General features: G+C 33.6%; 1 protein-coding gene across 2 annotated transcripts; it reads left to right on the forward strand.

The window, feature by feature from the left end:
• Positions 1–83: 83 nt before the first annotated feature.
• LOC128189552 (uncharacterized) lies at positions 84–14,483 on the forward strand. 2 transcript variants are annotated; one of them, XM_052861207.1, is made up of 11 exons: positions 84–326; positions 894–1,406; positions 1,515–1,613; positions 2,094–2,317; positions 9,534–9,726; positions 10,159–10,235; positions 10,803–11,220; positions 11,774–11,872; positions 12,515–12,744; positions 12,902–13,136; positions 14,180–14,483. In XM_052861207.1, exons 2-11 carry the CDS (start codon positions 938–940, stop codon positions 14,299–14,301), a joined length of 2,166 nt encoding a protein of 721 aa, XP_052717167.1. In that variant the 5' UTR covers positions 84–326; positions 894–937; the 3' UTR covers positions 14,302–14,483. The 2 variants fall into 2 exon arrangements, with proteins under 2 accessions (XP_052717167.1, XP_052717166.1); XM_052861206.1 differs by having other exon boundaries at positions 85–341.
• Positions 14,484–22,375: the final 7,892 nt, after the last annotated feature.

Genomic DNA, 22,375 nt, shown 5'->3' on the forward strand with positions numbered 1-22,375 from the left:
TGAATAATATTACAGTACATGTAGAAACAGGTCCATGGATGCTAAAATACTTCAAAAAACCTACAATTCTCCCACAGGTCCTAAATACATGGATGTGTGCTTTGGAAAAATTATGGAGAAATACTCCAAAATAGTTGGATGTTCTGAAAATTATAATGTAGTGAGAGTGCTATAAATAGATCGGTACAGTTCAATACGACGATCAAACCGAAAGTAACATATATGTACACGGAATTACCAGGAAAAGGTGGAGATATATATAGTTAAATACAGTTTGTAACTTATGTCACACATCCGTTGAATGTCCAACTGAATCCAGCGAAAATGTAAGCGATGATGAGGTACCAGTATTTACATTTAATACAATGATAATAAATCTTTAAATAATTAATTTGTAAAATTGTATGAATAATACAGTATTGTTTTATAAAATTGATTTACCTTGTCATAATATGTCTACTTTCGTTTTTGATAATATTTTGGGATTGTGAAAATTTTTTTAAAAATAGCGAAAAAGTTCTAGGATACAAACATGTACTTGTTGAAGATTTATAAAGGAATACCTGAACTGACAACCATTAAAAGCTATATTCAAATGAATTTACTAATTGTTAATCAATTTAAATACTAGTATATGGGTACCATCGATGTTTATATACCTATTGTTCCCGTCCTTTTGTTTACCGACTCCATACGAACGTTCTTTTTAATGTTGACGATACTTAAACATGTATATAAAAGGAAAATTACGAGATTAAAAATGCAAGAATCTAAGATTATTATTTTGTATCAAAAAATATATTTAGAATGCTGATTATAATAGTATTTACAAAAGAAATATGCTTTTTTAAACCCTTGTTAAAGGTTTTTACGAATGGTGAATACCATTTTAGGGTTCTGTAACCAGGCTTTCATTTGAGACAATCTATGACGTTAAATGGCCTACGGACGCTCTCGAGATTCAGATGACGAAGGCGGGTTGGACTCGTGGCTGGAGAGGATCAGGGAAAGTGACGCCCTGGTAGTGTACGAACAGGACGATGAGTACGAGGTTTTCAAAACGGTCCTTCAGTACTTTGATTCCCATGGTCTGACGTACGCCTTACCGCAGATTGAGTACCCGGGGGGAAATGTGATGCCATCCACGAGCAAAGCCATAGAGAATGCCAAGAAAGTACTGCTTATCCTCTCCCAGAATAGTAACAACGCTAAATTCTCGCTTGAAACTTTCCTTGCTTTGGAGAAGTGTGTCAAACACGATCAGCTTTGTCTGACCATTTTGACACTCCGTGGATTCGAACGCACGAACATTGCGCACATTCCAATGCTGCAGAACGCAACCATTGTAGAGCTGGATTATAATCGTCAAGAGATTTGTTTGGAGGCTGTCGTTAAACATATAAAAGGTTAGGGGAGAAAGAGATTGATATGTATATATATATATTCTATTCATTTTAAATGTTGATTGTCTTCATTTCTATATGTATATCTTGACTTTTTTTTTTACTTCCCAGAGCAGGATGTTACGCTGAAGAGCGTGATTCCAGCAGGAAATTTCGCGACAGGCTTGGCTTGGAGCCACTTCACCGGCTATCTAAAAATAATCCTTCCTGGTATTGATCCTCTTTAGAATCTGTTTCCACATTTTTCCTAAAATGTGAAATAACTACGTTTTATATTTAGCTTTTGTATATATTGAAACATATCATCAAACTTGATATAATTGATAAATTTATACCTTTTAAAATCAGTGACGTCGGAAGCAAATTTAAATTGGGGGAGGGGGGACATATCGGTATATTGGCAAGCAAAAAAAAAAAGACAAAAAAAGAAAAGATTATGGTAATGTACAACTTTGCCCAAAAAGTTGGGGGTCTAAGCATTCATTAGCCCTATCCCCCCCCCCCCCCCCCCGATCCGACGCCTATGATTATACAACATAAAATAGCCTATAGGAAAGTTTAAGTAGTTAGATATTGCTACAATAATATTTAAATAAAAAGGATAGGTTAAAAAGGTAGACAGGCTATATTTTACATATATCAAAGAACAATGTTATGGGTAAGATACATATCGATAATTCGTACTTGCAGATATACCCCGACTCATCCGCGAGTCCAAGACGTACAGAGAAAATCCGGGCCGGTTTGTGGAGAAATTCTTCATCCTGGTTCCAAGGTCTGGCAGAGCTTTTCCTCTGACAGAAGACACGAGAATTTCCAAGGAAGACGAAGAATTGTTACTGAAGAAGACCGTGAATGGCGCGCCGAGGAGATACTCGCCCGTGGTGTATAGAATATCGGCCGACAACGGACAGGTAAGCCGTTGCTCTCTCACAGACATATCTAATAAATGTAGAGGGGGTGTGTACGGCCATCTTGTGCACCAAAATATAAGCATTTCATTTCTGAAAATGACTTGTTTATGCCTAAAACTGACCGAAACTGTTGTCAAGAGATACAAAAGCAACAAGCATTCTGAGAGTATTGCATAAGCAATACATGTCCCCTACCGGTTTGTATTACATGTATTCTATGAAAGCTTCCAAGCACACAACTATTTCAGAGCTATTGTAAACGAGATGTCATGCTTTAATCAGAGATAAAAGAACAGAGGAAATTAAAACTATATAGTTGATATAGAATTTAATTAGGAAATAGGTAAAATAATACTCTTTATTTCATCTCCTGTAATTTCGCCAAGTCTATTCTGTATTCACTGGTAAAAATTTGTGAAAACAATGCACTGTTATGCACAATATCATTTCTTACCGTCTTCTGTACCCCGAATCAAACCAAACAGTTAAACAGCCCAACCCGACAACGAACCCGATTGTAATAATAATACAAAAACACCCTGCCGATTAAATTTACAACACAATGCTTGACACTATTTTATAGAATTTATTTGTTTGTTAGAAATGATAAAAGGAATGGTACAGGGAAAGGAATGGTTCAAGTAAGGCACGATATTATTACTGACTACATACTGACCTCGTTTGTTTAGTTACACACCGAACCCGATAACGAACCCGAACATTAAAAAATTGGAATAAAAAAAATTAATTTTCTCGAAAATATGTCAATCAGACGCTACAAAAGTGTAAACTTGATCTGTAGTTTGACATTTTGAAGCTGTTCAGCAAGTTTCATATTATTCCTCAAATGCATAAAGAAAAAAAGTGTGGAAAACTGAAGTGGGACAGACAGACGGACTGACGGACGGACAGACAGACGGACGGACGGACGGACAGACGGACTGACGGACGCAGAGGAAAGCTATAGTCCCCTCCGGTGAAACCGGTAGGGGACTAATAAAGATGTGTTTTTACGAGGGTTTTTTTACCCGCAAATAATTTAATGCTTACGCAAGAACAGAACAATGCCTTTGTTAATTACTGTGAACTGCACAACAATATTAACTTTAAATCAAAGTACTGAAAGTACTGTTAGACGGTGACGCCGTTTGAAAGTGGCATATTACATGTATGGTATTTATTGTTGTCAAAATCCACAGCCAGTATCTCAAACATGTACTAATACTTAACGCTTACTCGCACAACTGGTCGTGAGTTTCCTACATGGATAATTCTGTGGAAATCGTAGTTGTGATCACAATCCACTCTTTACAAATGTTGTGTCTCTTTATAGTCATCTTTTGGGGAAAACTCACAGATTTATCACAGTAGCCTTTGTAGTATAGAAGTTTGTATCTATATGTTTGTATCTATATCAGTTGACATTAAAATACCGTTTTCGGTAATACATGTACTACATGTTTGTATTTTGATTGCCCCAGAATGACCCATTAAATATGTGGGTTGCCACCACATATTGAATGAATAAATCAAATTCAAAGAGATTTCATCAAAGTACGCCCAAATTGTATTAAGAAGGGGAATTTTGGTTTTTTCCCCTTTTGACCTTTGGGTTGACACCGCAAAGGAAAACAACTTTTGAAAATTGTGGATTGGACTATTGTGCTTTAAAGTTATTGTAGATTTCTCAAAGTAACGAGCACAAATAAAGCTTTGGTATGATAAAAAACTTATCAGGTTTTTACTAAATATTTGGGCATACATGTAGTTTGTTTATTGTCTCCTCAATTTCTTCACGGGGAAAAGGTTGCAGTTTCGTGGACCATCACACTTGCTTTTGTCCTCATAGTCAGTTAATACATTTAGGTGTAAAGAAAACGGAATGGTTTACAAGAACCTGTTTGATAAAAATGGTATTGCTTTTGGAATGCACGTCATCATGAGACAGAAGAGTCAATCAATATTTTATCTTCGACTTTAGTGGATTATTTCCATTTGCTCACAACGAAAGTGAATAAAAATTTGAAAAAAATATCATACAATATATTCAGTCGCAGCAGTTTCATTAATCAACGTTTTAAAGTACATTTGTCCAATTGTACTTAGCTATAGATTTATTCAAATCATTTGAATGAATTTGGGAAAGTTACATGTATATTTTATCGCTTCTCAGTACACTTTAACACGCATAATTTACTTGCTACATTAAAGTTTTCTAGTAAACTTACAACAAATATTGATTAATTATTCAAAATAAGTTTTTAAAAACACCAAACAAACAAAATCCAAGTTGAACGCATGTTTGCTGTGTATATACATTTCATTTTATTCTTTGCATGTATGTACTATACAATAAATTTAGGGTTCGCAAATCCCGGCAATATTTCCGGAAAGTTACAGTTCTGTAGCTCAGCAGAATTCTACAGTCATCTATGATTGAAGCACATTTTTTGCCTTCATGTTTCATTATTTATCGCAAATATAGCATGGATGTATACGCTACCGCCGATGTAGCATTTCGTAGAGTGGTGACACTTTCTAACTGGTGTGTATTTCGATTGCGAGTCGCAACAAACTGACGCATTTATATAGGCCCACCTATTTGTAAATGGAAACAAATGTCGAAGAAAGCTCATAATAGAGTTATACTCGCGAGTTAAAAATTATTTGAGAACAAAAGGGGCGATATTTACGTACATGGGTAAATAATGTTATCTGTTAGTGAAAAAATCCCCCCCCCCCAAAAAAAAAAAAACTAAAGAAAAGGTTCTCTAATAGCAGAGACGGGCGCATATGTTTTAAAGTCACAGATTGTACTTCGCTCATCAAATTGCGTTATTAAGTTTATTGTGGAAAAAATTCGTCAGAAACTGTTTAGTGAACAAAATTATTATATCTTACATTACCGTTCACAATGTACCATAAATGTATCTGGAACATTGCATGAGTTGAACCGATTGTTTTTTCTCACAACAAAGCTAGTGTTTGCTTCAAATTAGAGATACACGAACTGACACACCGTGAAATCCATAAGACGTTTACAGCATATGTCTTTAATCCCTTATTTGCAAAAATCTGCACTGAAAATCTTTGAAACATCGTAAAATGTGGTTTGTTTATACATGTATACATGTAAAATTGTAAAGTGGCGACTCGTTTTGCACGTGAATTTTACAATCCGAGGTCGATCGATTAGCGTGTCTGAGAGAAAGTCAGCAGCAAGTAAAGCGTCAACATCAGTAGTAAATATTGTCTGATGAATATTGAGGTGCCTTTAATTAAATTAATGTTCCTACAGACTGAGTGGGTTACACAATTAGGTAAATCACAGGTCAGTACAAAATTAAACACATTAATATATTTGTATCGTAAATTTTAAGTTTTTTCTATGTTTAAAAACACATGCACACTTGTAGAAGAAAGTGTGCCATTGATCGGTTAAAGTTCAATAAAATGTAATTTATGTAATATTCATTGTCAGTATCTGTTGTGAATTCTTTGGACTAAGCTACATAAAAATAAATATTCTTCCTTAACTAAAATTAGTTCGTTGAAATGACTGAATTTATCGATGAAGCATAATTGCTGAAATATGAAATGCCAAACCTGTTTAAATAGCGTGTTTCTGACAATTGATTACATTATAAAAAAAACAAGAAGCGATTATTGTGAGATCTCTTAGCTAATTATCGCAGTGATATAGATACAGAGTTTAAGGTCACAACTGGCAGTTGGTGCATAAATTATCGATACCGCGTAAGTAGACAAGGTAACGGCTCATTTAAAATAAAACACAATTTCATAAATTATTTAAATATATGTACAAAATAATTAGCAGCTATAATGCTTAAAATATCTGATAAGATTAGAATTAGTTCTCATACTGAAATCGAAACATAAATAAAACACTGCGTGTAACACTGAATACCTAACAGAGTTATCGTTCCTTATCCGCTAGGGACCCCGTGAGAAATACTCTTCCGGTCATGACCGTAGCAATAGACCGTGGCTATTTATAGCCACCGTCTAAAAAGGATTTTAAAATATGAAAAGTTGTCATTGGTATTCACTCTACAACCAATTTTCATAGAAAAAAAAATATAATGCGTCAATTCAAACCAATATGTGTGTAAATACAGCAAACTACATTGAAGCGTTTAATAGGGGCTTACTCCAGAAAAGTTTCTACGTAATGTTTTGACTGACCTTTGTCCAATCAGATCGTAGCTGGGCGGAGTTGAGACATTACCGCTCGTGACTGAACTTGAGAGAGAGAGAGAGAAAGAGAGAGAGAAAGAGAGTTATAATGGAGTAAATTATAGCCTAGATGAGCGAACTATCTATCAACAATAAAGTGACAAATCAAGGTCTAGTATATCTTTTTAATTTATGAAACTTTGAAGTGTTTTTAAATTCTTTACCAGGGAACAACGATGTCTATATATAGATAATGTGAGGAGGTAATGTCAAACATCGAAGACTGTACGAAAAGTTAAGAAACTGTATTTATTACAAGTGTTACCGTTAGTATCCTAATCAAAGTTTGCCAAATCTTCCTGGAATTAAACATAGGTTGTAAATTTACTTTGTATAAAAACTTTCTTCATGGTTACTCAGTGTGAAACAACTTCATTACCTTAGGACGAATTCATCCGCCATTGTTTTATTTTCCACTAAGCATCCGCCTCCGTTGCCTTTCCTTTTCACTTCATCTAAATTCATAAGTGATCATTCGTTCGCATTTCAAAATATTTAATGCCCGTATTCTCGGACTCTATGCTAGGAAATGTAGATGGTTTGTTACGTCATTCTTATACAGGTACATGTTGTGGACGTCGCGCGGCCAAAGAAATTTTCACAATCGTTCTTTACAACGCTTTACATGTAAAGTTATACCAATATAGGATATACATGTAATTTTTATATTCCGACCTTAATTAATTTGTTTGCAAGTTAATAACTAATGATAATTTCTTCATCGGCACCACTTATAATTTACTCAATTCACACTCTCTCTTTCTCTCGCTCTCTCTCTCTCGTTCAAGTCACGAGCGACAATGTCTTAACTCCGCCCAGCTACGATCTGATTGGACAAAGGTCAGTCAAAACATTACGTAGAAACTTTTCGGGAGTTAACCCCTTTTAAACGCTTAAATGTAGTTTGCTGTATGCAGGCACGTAGCATCAGGGGGGCCTGCCCCCCCCCCCCCACACTTTTTCTCGCAGCAACAAAGTTTTTAAAATTTACATATAAAAAATGGAATTATCATGGAGTTGCCCCCCCCCCTTCCACTTTTTTGGGAGTATGTAAAAAATTGATATGAAAATAAGGAAATGAGGAGTGAAATTGAAGTAATAACGTACGCCAGCCCCCCCCCCCCCCCCCCCCCGGATTAGGATTTTGGGAAACTTAAATTTATTTTTTTTGCATGTCAAGAATTTTTTGATGAGTTTGCCCCCCCCCCCCCCACTTTCAAAAACGTTGTACGTGCCTGGTATGACAGACATTTCTATACCAGCCCCAAGATTTTTTCGGATGTTTATGTTGGAAGTGGGTTAGGGGTTTAAAAGATTAATTGTTTTGAATAAAAAATATTCACATTTTTCAGTGAAAATATAACTTCAGTGTACCTCCATAAACACGGACAAATATAGTTCGTGCCGACTGATGATTTCATTCTTTGACCCACTTTGACCTACTTCGAGACGGTGTATATGATATCGGACTTTTACGAAATAGATACATCGACACACCGTATTGCTATCGCAACTTCTCGGGCCTTTCCTGGCAGGTTCGGAAAAACACCTCGAATGTATTACCTATGCGTCCATGACAACCCCCCTTTTTATAAAACTTGATATAAATACAACACATTTTACGATCTGTTGAGATGTAAGCTAGACTTCATTAAAGTAAATGATATACCCTAAAATATAGCACAGAAGCGACTTATAAGGCTGTCTAGCCGATATTTATTTTAATGGGAAGCGACTCCATTTTGTATGAAATTCTAACATCCATTCGATGTGTTTTTGTGATCGGCTTCGGCCGATCACTGTTGTGTCCATATGAGGCATCCGGCAAATGCTTCCACGTGCGCACACATTCCGCTTGCATAAGTAGTTCTTATAAAAACTTGAAGCTTTAATTGGTTTAGTATTTATATAACATTTTACTCAGTTTTATTTCAATTCAGATGCAACCATACATTAAATACAGTTCGACCTGTTAATTCAAGAATGCACACTTTGTCTCACGCGTAAGAATTTCTATCGAAATTCATTCAGTTATGCAGTTGACCTCGATGAACTGACCTTGATCATAAGAAGGAACTGACCTCGATCTATTGATGTTGCATAATAGTAGCTAGGAAGACGGCTTGATTTTATAAACAAGATTACGTTATAATGCGACCTCAATAGCAAGTTATGATGGCATTCAATGTTTTTCAGTCGCATTAAATTCTTTCTTTGTATACGTGTTAATGCTCTTTGAAGAGCCCTACTCAGTATTCTGAAGAAGAAGAAGAAGATACATTAACATTTAATAATTACGTTAAAAATATAAAACTAGACAAGGAGTTTACGAACGGCTTTCCCCAAATTTATTTCAAAATTAAAACTTTTTGACGGTTTATAATGATGAAATTATGGTGTACAGATTCAAAATATTCTATATTTTATAAAATTACAGTACTTTTTTAATTATTTTACATCAAACTGATCATGTTGATTGCTTCTAGGCCGAGAAGTTGCGATTGACCGTATTGTTGACATTTACATAACCTAGCTTTAAGCCTACAATATGCTAATAATTTACTACACTCTGCTTAGTTAAAATTATCTAACTGTGTCTCGGGACAGGCCTTCATCACAGTTAAAACACCTCCTATATGCCTGTAATGTAGCAAAAAAAATTGCAAAATCGCAAAGTCAGTTCAAGAAATGTTAACTTTTGTCCTCAACTATACAAAATGGCCGGATATCCCCCTTAAACAGAAATAATATTCCTTCAAAATTGCGTAAGGAACATGTTTATACTGATTTCGTAATACTTTTGTTAAAGCTTGTTAGATATTGAATAAATGAGCAACACCTTAGAGCATACGTTTCCTTTTCTGCTTAAAAATTTAATTATTTTAAAATAACCGAGTTACACGTCACAGTAATTACAGTTGCTGAAAAATGATAACGCCTGAATTATTTTTAATTCCAGCACCATTTCTGTTGTGCAGAAATCCCGAGTGCGTTTGACACGATTGGTAAAGTGTTTGAAGAAATTTTAGAACACATTACGCCTCAACAGAGAGCGAATGAAGTCGAGCGATTCTACTACAAGCTACAAGAAATATTGAACTACCAACTGAATGACAGGCTTGGTGATACAGTGGAAGTCATCTTGTATGACGGCAAGTAAAAAATATCCTCCACAGCATGGTTATTGCATCTTCTCTTCTCTACTTGTTCCTTACTATTGAATACTTATATCGATTGCAATCAGTTTATTTCAAATTTGGACAGGAAAAATAACCTAAATTGTAGGAGGTTACGGGTTTTCTAATTAGGAATGTTCTCCTATGTCTATGTCTCATAAGTTTATTTTTTTGTAACTTATACATGTAAGTACATGTACCTTAATTTGTAGATTCAGGAGGGGGATAAATAAACGAATGCTGGTTTGATGTTATTGTTATACTAATTCCTTTTTAACCTTTTAGCCAACGTATTACGTAATGAGATAGCTGATATTTAGGCATGTACAATGTACTTACTTATCTTTATGAAATAATTTACTTGTCGGGTTGATTTCTGTTTCATTTTGCTTCCTTCTTCAATAACAGATGAGACAAAAGATGACAGCGCCATGGCGTCCCATCAGCTTCTCAAGCGCTTCTCCAGAACAGGCGCCACTTCCGACGTAAGAAACGGCGAGTTCAAATGTCTACAACTCTAAATTTCTACTGTTTAATTCTTTGAACCGTATTGGCCAGCCAATCACGTATTCATGTATATTTTGCAATATTGACCTTCTAAAACAACTATTGTTATGAAACATCAAAATATACATACAGTTTCTACTATTCATGAATATTTTAATACGAACAATTGAAAATAATTGGTATATGTTAAATGCTGCCTTTACATTCAATCGATGTGCATGCATAAACCATCGTCAGAAACTGACGGTCATGTTCACACATGGTCGTCACAATTATTTGAATGATTCAGTGATTGAATTTTTCCGAAGAAGAAAAATTTCACGTTATTATGTTCACATACATGTAGATTATATTGTTTTCAATACTCAACGTCTACTACAATTTTATTATTCGTAACTAAATTTAACGACCAATCAAATAACTAAAGGTCGAGTCTAAATTATGTCGTTTATCATTAACTTCCGGCCTCTCTTTTCACAACATGTACTTGTTGATATTTAAAGCAGTAGAAAGAAACTCGGCATGGGTTTTTTTTTCTCTTACAGTTGCCACCAACACCAAAACTGGAAAAGAAGAACATCAAAAATGACGTGTGTCTGTTGTACGCTGAATGCGATTCAAAATATGCCTTTAATGTTAGAGTAGCTTTACAAAGCAAAGGGAAAAGAGTCGCAAAAGTGGAGCTGCCTGACCAGAGTCTCCACGAGACCGAACAGAGGGTGGCGTCATCAGCGTGGGTGGTGCTCTTTATGTCGACCAATGCTATGTCAATGTCCAAGTCAGAGTGCATGCCCCTGTGGATGGCCAACTTGCTGAGCGTTAGCCTTGAAGACAACGAGCTACGCGTCATACCCGTGTTAATAGACGCCAACCCAAGCGCAATACCGGACTTCATACGCTGGGTGACGTACATCAGTGTCGAGGAGGATGGATATCAAGACAGGATCCTGGATATCATTAATGGTAATTTAGTCAAATCCGTTCTGTTCATTGCGTTCTTTTGATCGGCTTCGGTGGATCACAGTTATATCATTTGAGACTACCGGCAACATTTAAATCTTATTAATGGTTTTTTGGTTGAGAGTTGTGTGATGCATTTGCCTCGGGACTCTAGCATTTATAAACAATACGAACCACATTTTTTTCCAAACGTGCTTAAGAATTTCATTCTGAAGTACACTTAGCCTACTAGAAGTAATGTTAATTCTTTCCATGCTATTTTGAAAAATAACAAAACAGTGCAGTTTACTACATGTATTTTACGTATATTATGATTAGAGCATATTTTACTTTCGGCATTATATACTTATTAGAAGGATTTCCTGATAAATGTATCAAGACGCATTCATTTAAAAGAATCCTTGTTTAAAATCGTTCACATTGGCGCATAACTAAATCGTATTTTATGGCTTGTCTACATATTTCATAGATATAACCCCCCCCTCCCCCCCTCCCCACTTTCATTTTGCTTCTGACTTTTAATACATGTACTACATGTTTATTTGTTTTTCTGTAGGAAAGGCAATTTCGATGAAAGCACTATCCCCGGTTGGTAATGTTGCCTACGGTCTGGCTTGGGCTTTCTTCATGAATTACTTGAAGCACGCGTTAACAGGTTTGGCTCTTTACATTTGAATGTGTGCGAGTTCATGCGTATATGCTACTGTATATTATTAGCAGGAGAGATAAATAAAATCCAACGAACAAGTCGAATAACCTTGTTTTAAAAACTTTGGGTCAGATATCAACAGACTGTTAAGAACATGCAATTTGGAAGGTGCATGTTGGAAAATGATTCTTACGATTATTTGAAATTTATATTCATAAATTATAGAGACAGAGGACTAAGAAAACATACTTTATTTTCTAATCAAGGTATATGAGACAGCAACATGCATGCATGTAAAAAAAAAAAAAGAAGCTATTAATTTGATCATTATTGAATAAAAAATTTGCAAGTCTTGCGCCAAAAGAAAATCACATTAATCGAGGAGTATCAAATTTTAAGCTTTGAACCACGAAAGTAACATGACAGTTGTTGTAACCAAACTAGCCATTGCAGAAAACAAAATTCCATATACTTAGCAGCAAACCAATGTTGTGAATATTAAGTTATTTGATCTAGTTAATCGTACAAGTGTATTGGAATTTTTTTTTACTTATAAAGATTGGTGTTTATATTTTTAGCCAATCTGTTTAATTGAACTCCATTAATAATTGTCATTAATATATATAATACTGCCGTTTCTCCTTAAAGATCTCAGAAACAGAAGTGAAGCCAAATTGAAACAAATCAGTGCAGACCCCAGGAAATGTCTTGCTACTTTGTTTGAATTCATACCGATGTCTGGAAAAACAATTAATAAGTTGGATGAAATAGAAACGTCTAAATACGGCATAGAAAACTTCGGATCTGTCGGACCAATAGAATTGATGGTGTCTGGCGTCTTGCGAAAATTCGATGTGAATATGTATGGAATCTACAAGGTACTGATGTGTTTTGTCGTTTTCTTGACAGCTAGGAATTATGCTTCAGACTACACTCTTGAATTTAATCCCAAAATGATTCTTTTTTACAAAATTTCACCTCTTTATCAATTTTTATTTTCATTTTTAATAACTTCAGCAATATTTTGTCTTTCAGAAAACTTATTCCAAAGAACCTAGAGAATACGTGAAATATTTTATGGGAGAATTTGCAGCTCCACTGCGAACTTTACGATCGATGCACGAACTTTTTGCAGGGTTGAACAACCAGCAACTGGCGGAACAAATAAAACAGTTTAGGGAAGAAATGGATTATATACTGTCACAAGTGACCACTGACGAAAACCATCTCCGTTACGTCAGTGAAAATTGCAAGCATCTTTTGTATGACGGTAAGTTCTGGTTAAGAATATGGAAATCCCCCGTGTTTTGACTCAGTTGTTGTTTGTTGTTGGTACATGCACTCGCTATTAGGGTCTGCAAGAGTGACGCAATCCGGAAAATATAAATAGAAAAAGACATGGTTTAATCATGTGTGAATCAAGATATCTCAAAATATTGAAGAATATCCAATTTAGATGTTATGGATGCTTGTGCATGCATGTGTGCTGGAAAAGAGGTGTAAAAGCTTCAACCACTTTTTATAGGCCTATATAAAAAACCAATAGCTTTAATCTTACCAATCCGTGTCATAAGTGTAATATATAATTTAAAATGTATAACCAGTTCAGTTCTTAATCAACTTTAAGCTGTACAACTTATTTATCAGTGCAATAAGTATAAACAATATGCACGTACAGGTAAAACCAAAGAGAACTAATCCTAGGTTGTATATAATAATTATGTACATAATTATGACATGTTCATGCATGTTTGGACGTGTTTTTCCCTCTGGATTCTAGTATTAATGTAAAATAGGTTACATAGGGCGTGGCGATATCCGATTGCTGCATGTATAGCAAAAATAACAAGCATTCTGAGAGTATTGCATTAGCAATACACGTCCCCTACCGGTTTGTGGAAATATTGTGAAAACAATGCACTGTTATGCAGAATATCGAACCCGAACATTAAAAAATTGGAATATAAAAAATTAATGTTCTCGAAAATATGTCAACCAGATGCTATAAAAGTGTAAACTTGAACTGTAGTTTGATATTTTGAAGCTGTTCAGCAAATTTCATATTATTCCTCAAACGCATAAAGAAAAAAAGTGTGGAAAACTGAAGTGGGACAGACAGACGGACAGACGGACTAACGGACGCAGAGGAAAGCTATAGTCCCCTCCGGTGAAAACCGGAAGGGGACTAATAAAAAAAACAGGGCATACTAAACACATAATGAATTGATAATTCAAGTAGGACCTGAATAGAAATATCTACATGTTAAACCTGTACCAAACAACATGTGATTAATAGCCAGCTATTTCTTTCAGATACAAAAGAAAATCTCATTGATGTGCTTTTGAAAGAGATAGATAGAATGGAAAGGGCTCAAAAGGTAGTAATTAAACTTGGAACCAATACAAGGGCTAGAAATGCAATGCGAGAACAATAAAATCAACGACTCACTTTGGCAGTGAAAACAATAATGAAGTCACCATTACCCTATGGGGAGCAAATCTGTGAAGACATTCCTTGTTACTTTTTCTGTTATTTTTATGAGCTTCTAAAATATATTTTGATGAGAATATGTTGTTCTCTTATTTTGCAAAATGTCAATTAAATGTTTTCAGACTCTATCTTTTTTTCTGAAGCGCGTGCTAATTACCACCGCGTGCCAAATCAAAACTTTGTTTATTGTCTATGACTTCAGTTGAAGCGATGCCATTGTACTGACAAATTAAAGCTTAACGGGTGCATTGTATCGGAAGATCTCTTGTTTATAGTGCTTGTTCCTCCCTGTTTCCGCTCTTGTTTAGTAATTTTAATAGGAGCTTCCTTTTAAGCTTATTATTGAATGAAGAAAAAATTATTTCTTATATTATATTCAGCTTTGTTATTCCAAATTTGGTACCAGAAAGAATTTTATCACAAGATCATCCCAGACACAATAGAGATATATGAAAATATGGTAGACAAACATTTTTCAATATTGATGACGCGGTTGCACAATGTAGTCATCAGTATCATCACAGTCAACTTCTATAAAAAGTGTCTCTTAACACAAACCACGAGTTTGCACTGGTATCTTGAATATATCTATCTAACACGTGAATTCAACATTGATTATAATATCTTAAACTATGTAAATCAGTTTAGTAGCCGAAGTTCAAGAAAAAAGAGCCGCCAAAAGCAAGTTTTACCTGGAATGCATGTAAGAATTGACCGTTGACTAAGTCTTTTTTTTCTTTTTGTTAACACAAAATATTTATTGCAAACACACTTGGAAGACTAGATGCAATCTCGTTGTGAACAACGGGTGGGTCAAGCTACACAAAGAAAGTGAGCGCACAAGATTGTAAGTTTGCAGGAATCTTCGACACGAATCAATTGGGATTTAAATGTCTATAACCTCGAAAGGCTATGTACAGGATTCAACAAAAATATATTATGTTAAGAGTCGAAGTACATGGCTATTCCGGTTATTAAAAAACTCACAAGCTTTCAAAAAATGGCAACGAGAGGTAAACCGATAACTAGTTGGAAATGTTAATGCAAACATATTTTAATGAAGTTATATTGTGTATATCCTAAAAAAGCTAGTAATAAGAAAAGAAAATAGTGTTCATTCAGCAGATCTAGAAATCAATAACAACAAATTAAAATATACCGGCATATAATAATTCAACATCATGTTATAATAACAAACATTTAAAACAAAACAGTTTAATTTTTTTTTAAAAGACCACCAGTAGGATTTGAACCCAAAACACTGAATGTTTGTATTCACCAATCCAGGACGAAACCACTGAGCCATGCGAGACTTGTCAATATGCTCTATAAAGTAATGTTTGAAACAACATTGTCATATCAATGGACTTTGTTTTTTATCCTTCAAAAAATAATTTGAAAAAGTACATAATTAGCCATCTCTGGGTCATCTCTCCATCTTTTTAAAAAAAGCGACATTTTTAATGTTGAAATAAGTTATCTTTACACGTTTCAAATTTGTGGAGAGAAGACCCAGAGACAACAAAATCATTTAAAAACAGTTGTAAATAAGTAGGATTTTGCACGAATTGCATCGTGTTGCTATATTTAGACCCATATTATCATAAAACCTTTTGCATTTCAAATATTTTTCCACTCATTACACATCCGACAGAAACCAAATAACGGTTATAATTCGAAAAATATTCAAAATTAATTGATAAAATTTTCACTCTCCTTGTGCGCCCAGATTCCTGCCGAATGTACATCTTAAGCGCCCACTTTCTTTCAAATACATGTGAATAACATCTCCTCAATAATGTGTAACAAAATATTTATCATTTAAGGTATCTCACTCCTTATGTTTTGATTTCATTGCGCAGATGATCATTATAGTTAAAATGAATGATTTTATTTATTTAATCATCACAGATAGATTATTATTTCATAATTACACAACATTCATAAAGAAAATCCATTTGATTTCAAGAAACAAGCAAGTTTTTTGGGGAAGTATTTTTTCGTGCAGAAGGCTTTTTAGACGAAAATTACAGAAACAAGCAATTTTATGAATTTTCAATATACTTTTCTTTTTATTATACTTTATTCATTATTCACATTTTTAACATTTGATAGGTTTGTAACATATTTTATACATGTAGGTTCTGTGTGACATGTACAAAATCAAATCTTGAGAATATGATAGCCGTTTAGCATAAAATCATGCATATATATAGAACATGTCTGAATTTTTTTAAGCCAAATTTTGCGAGAATTATACCTTTGAAAATCTAAAATTTGACATCACTGACCCCCATGTTATATTATGTCAAAATGAAACTGAATACATATTTAGGCAAACTGGATTAATCTTATAAAATTCTTGATATTCAAAAAGTTTTTATTTCAAATCAAATTGTAACTATTATAGAAATTGTTATTTTCAGTGCAAAAAGGTCACAAAAAAATTTATGCAGCTTTGTACAAATTTTTTTTCGTAATCCCTCTATTCAGTGTGACCATTGTGCGTATTTAAAAACAATATTTGAAGAAATAAGTTTGCTTAATCAAAAATTCTGACAACAAATCCTTATCAGGATGAAATTGCATTTTAGGTGCAAAAAGGTCAAATTAAATGGGCCATAACTCAGAGGGATGGATACTGATCCCCCATTATCTTTGTATTTTTTAAGTTTGTTTTGTCTACAGATTTTAATGATATACTTCTCAAGAAAATCTTGATACAACAACATTGAGGAGTGGGATACCTTAAGTTCCTCGAGCATCTTTTTTTATCTCCTCGTAAAAAAGAGTTCCAATAAAAATAATCCTGATTTTAACAGAAATTGGTTTTAAATATTATATTTGATTATGCCCCTTTCTGTGCTCATCTACGATTGGAGATAAAGTAATTTCAAAAAGATTACAAAGAAAATTATATTATACTCTTGTATACCTCGCACAAATGCCTGGTAAGGTACTCCTTTTTTGCAAGAAATATTGTCAAAGTAGTAGTTAATCAGTAACAAATCCCTGGAAAAAGTATATAATTTAACATTAAGAGGTACACTCTATGGGTAAAAATGTTTAAATGAACTTTCTTGATATGTTTCAAACACATTTGTTGAACAAGTGTTAAGAATTTAAAAATCCTATCAAATGCAAATAATTTCTGAACATACCTGAAAAATGATCAGAATCGGTTGGATAGTTTTCGATAATCGCCTGTATCGAAATGTAACTGGAAAAACAACATTTACGATTACAAAGCTCTTGCAAAGCAACAATTGGGTCTACCGTTATTGTCAAAATTTGAATAAGTTAAACACTAGATTATGCAATGACTAGCATTTGAACAAAAATAAATTATTAACCAAATCCAAATAGTTCCTGGTACAACACAAATTTGATATTTCAAGGAAGGAGTCTTTCCGTTATCAGAAATACTTTTTATATTGAGAAATTCATTAATTTCCAAAATCAAACAGGAAATATTGCCAAAATATTACAAAATGATAGTATCATTTTAATTGTTGATTGTTTTAATTTTCATTAAGGCCAGGTCGAGGTTAATATGTACAAAAACATTCCCTTCTAATTATTATTTGCCTTGTCAAAAGCAATAACGTCGCGAATGTTTGGTTTTTTGTTTTGGGGGGGTTTATTTTTTGCTTTGTTTTTATTAATTTTGGTTTTGTTTTTTTTTTTTCTTGTTTTTTTATTTTTTTTTTTTTTTTGTTTTTTTTTTTTTGTTTTTTTTTTGTTTTTTTTTTTGTTTTTTGGTTATTGTTTGTCTTTTCTTTAATAAATTCCAATCAAATATGGTAAAATTGTTTCTGTAATAATGAGAGTTAAAACAATTTTGATTTAATCATATTTGTCAACATCGTATGTTCATACCTTTGGAATGAAAAATCCCGAGATTTCCGAAGAGGTGAGGCCTGATATTCATTCCCCGGGAGACACGTGTTTTGTTCGCCCCGTCACGTGACTTTCTAGACCAATCAGATGACGCGATATATAGAATAATCATATTGAGGTACATAATGATATAGTTTATTGAGTTAGAACATAATCTATTGAAACATTCAGACAAACTCTAAAGTCAGTAGTAGAAAAGTATACTTTTTAAATATTGGCACCAGTACAAGTTGAATGAAATATCTAAATATTATTTTGAAATATTGTGGCTCATAGTCATTATGATACAATTTTTGCTACAAACATAAATTTATCTGTAATCTATGCAGTGCAACCAATCCCGTTTAAAGTGAGATGAAGCTACATGTAATAGTGCTGTGATATCTTGTATCGTTTCAAAAATAACAAGACTTAGTTGATATCTCGGGATCGTTACTACAAAATATTTTTGATATTCAGATACAATAGAAAGTTTCTCGGTATTATACGAGCTAATTTTTATTTTGTCGAAATACACATTTAACGAGATCCCTGTCCCGTGATAACGAATAGGAAATTCCTTGAACGCGAATAAAATGTCCTGTTATATTACATGTATGATACAGATAATTATTAAAACACTTATCATTGGTTTTTGTTGTAGGTCATCCGAGTCACTTATGTGACTTACTGCAATTGGTCGTCGTCCGTAGTCGTGCGTCGCCCGTCGTGCGTCGTTCGTTAACAATTTTATGTTTTAAACTTTTTTGAAAACTACATGGCTAATTGTTACCATTTTTGTGTGAAGCATCTCTAGGATATGAGGGATCTAAATTGTGAAAGTTTTAACCCTATCACATTTGGGGGCCTCATGGGCGAGACCAAATATGCATATAAAGGCCGAATTTTTATAAATCTTATTTTCTTTTCCAACACAAAACTAACTGCATGGCAATTATGTATATGGAGCCCTCTATCAAAATTGTAAATGTCAGAGCCCCTGCGTCAGGGGTAGTTTACGCTTTATAAATCGCGAAGCGGTTTATAAAAATGCGTAAACTGTTCCAAACCATTTTATATCGTATAAAACTAATAAATATTGAATTCATTCCTTAGAATTTAATTTTTTTTGCTTCAATTGTTGATAAAAGCAGTCATTTGATCTATAAAATGACATCAAATTGTACAAAATTCAAACGTCACATCAGGCGGATTGATACGTTTTTGACGTTAGTCTTACTAGTATGACGTAGGCACCAGTCTTTATACGATATAAAATAATTTTTTTAACCAATCAGAAAGCGTGTTACAACCAAAATTAGATTATTTAACAAACGATAAAAAAAAATTGCCTTAAATCTTGGTGGTACCGAAACCACAACATAAAAACCCTAACTGTATTAGATTAGCTTATGTCTGGTGCTTTATCTACTAAGTCATTTCAGACAAATTTTTAAATACTATGTATGGCTTTGGCCACAAATTTACAGACTTGTGTGATTTTTTCAAACGTTCAATTGTTGGGATACAAAAAAATATTTTTAATGTACATGTACAGTGGGTCATCTCTCCACGTTTTTATGGATAGAAATCGGTTTGTTTTCCATTAGACCTTATTTAGATTATGAGAAAAATATAGAGCACAGACCCACTCTTTAAATGAAAAGGCTTTGAAGTTATAAAAATGACACTATTTGGAGGTTTTATACGTGTACGCCTGTTTGAGTCAACATATTCCAAGTATTGAGCATAGTTGAAGGTTAAAAATCAATGATATGTTAAATACATTATATTGTTTTGGATATATTTTAAAAGTATCAGATTTATTGTTATTTTAATTTTTCAGTATCCTATCTGTCCGTGTACAAGTATAGGCATTTTACATGCTTTATCCACCCACCTTTTTTGTTGCCCCTGGGTATGGGGCTAAGGCCCTTGGGCAGGGCCAATATTGTCATATACTAGTAGTGAAAATGTATGAAATCTTTAAAGTATTTTGCTTTATTCCATCTATTTGAGAATAAACTAAATTAATGATTCTGATGTCTATGAAGTTACCTTAAAGTCCTATACCCAAATTGCGAAGGCTTTGTTCCCGTTTTGCACACATTTGAAATTTAGGTATCCAAAAAATGTGTGCGAAATGGGATTTGCCCAGGTGAGATAATTGCTTAATTGCTATAGTCTGTATTACAGTTCCTCGAAGGGAATCGATAATAATATAAATAAAACATATCTACTCGCAATTGGTATTTACATTTATTTTATGTTACAATATAAAAGTTGCATAAAAACCCATTTACTTAGTAATTGAAACCTATATTCTTGAATTTAATTTCAAACATCAAATTGGTCTTAAACATTTTCATTTATTTCTTTAAACAATGAAGATTACTGCTAAACTTTGATACATGTAGTTCTTTAATACCTCAGAATGTAGCCACCTTAATACTTGATGCAAAATATGAAAAATGATGATAATTTACATTTGGATAGCCATTCTATACAAGATAATATATCGAGCTTGGATGAAGAGTAATCTTCAATGAGATATAATCTTGTGGGTATTTTGAATCGCATCGCGTTTCTTGTTTTCTGCCGTTTGAAGTGTCGCTATGCAATGTACAAAACATTAAAAAATGAAACTACCCGAAAGCCATAAGTTATCTGTTACAGGTTAGAACAGAATATCATACGTTAATATTTAAATTTTTTGCGGACATTAATGTAGGACATTTGTCAATTGAAAATGCTTTTGATATTTTTCTTTATCCTATGTCTTCAATAATCGAAGAAAATTGACAAACTGTATGATGATAAATCGGCAATTATATATGCTTCAAGAACTGTGAAGATTTTTTCACGTCAACCTTTCAAATGTAGACCGAATTCGTTTATTTTCAACCCTCTTCAGTTTGGTGTCTATCGAATCAAAATCAAAACTATTATTTTTGTCAGAGTGTTTTGTGCCAGTTTATCTACTGATTTGAAATTTGACTGATTTGAAAAGTTACCCGCAATATACAAAAAAAAATGATGTCATAAGAACGATAGTCAAAGACGCTACTTCAAAAATTGAAATATTTTGTGACAGACGCTTGTTTCCTTATATTATCTCCTTTTTGTTGATATATAACAACCAATTATAGACATGCGTTTTATATATTTTGCAACTAAGTTGTAAAAAGAGATTCGGCGTACCCTAAATAACTGTAGTTTTCTTCTTCATTATATGATCATTCATTGAATCAACTGGTTTGGGGCCGACAATTTTCATCAATTCATTCATTTTTTTATTCAACGTAAATGGACAAAAAATGTAAAAGTTAAATTAAATCAATTATCATTATTTTTCTTATCAATGAGCGAATATCTACGAATAAAAATATCATTATTTTTATTTTATCAAATGAAAAATTGCTGATAGTAATTAATCCTAAAACACACATCAAAATACATGTATCTATATTCTTCTTGTTTCGTCGTTATGCGCGGATAAAACAGGTAAAACTTCGGGTAAAATCTTGGTTTGAAAGCAGATTATAATTGCTATCACAAAACATTTCACACATATTGTTCTATACCCAATTATCAAATGTGTGCAAAACGGGAACACACCTTGCGAAAATAATGGTCCCTGTGTCAAAGGTTTAGGCATTAGGGCGAGGCTACACAACTTATGTCCATAAAGTAAAAATGTACCTTTCACAATTGTGAGAGATAAACTGAATACAGGGTTATGATGTTCATGAAGCCCTCTACATACATTGTGAAATTCGTGATGCTCGGGATAAGGGGTTCAAGCCCTAGGGCGGGTCAAATATGGCCACACACTAGTAGTGAAAATGTATTGATTAAATAACATTATCTTCTGTACTATCACAGTCGTGGGAGATAAACTTATTGCATTGTTGTTATTTTGTTTATACTGTCTTGTTCTTAAATGGGGCAGAAGTTGAGACTTCTTATTTTGGGAGGAGGCATGACAAATTTCCTGTGCATTGTATGTTTGTTGAAATATAAGCTGTATGTATGTGTGTGCATGATAAATGAACAAAGGAACTGAATATCGCTTGACCATTGACCATTAAAGGCATGCGGGTCTCCTTTTACCAAAAGTTCACAATTTTTGCTACAGT

This window comes from Crassostrea angulata, chromosome 6 (genome assembly GCF_025612915.1).
Source record: "Crassostrea angulata isolate pt1a10 chromosome 6, ASM2561291v2, whole genome shotgun sequence".
Taxonomy (NCBI): Eukaryota; Metazoa; Mollusca; class Bivalvia; order Ostreida; family Ostreidae; genus Magallana; species Magallana angulata.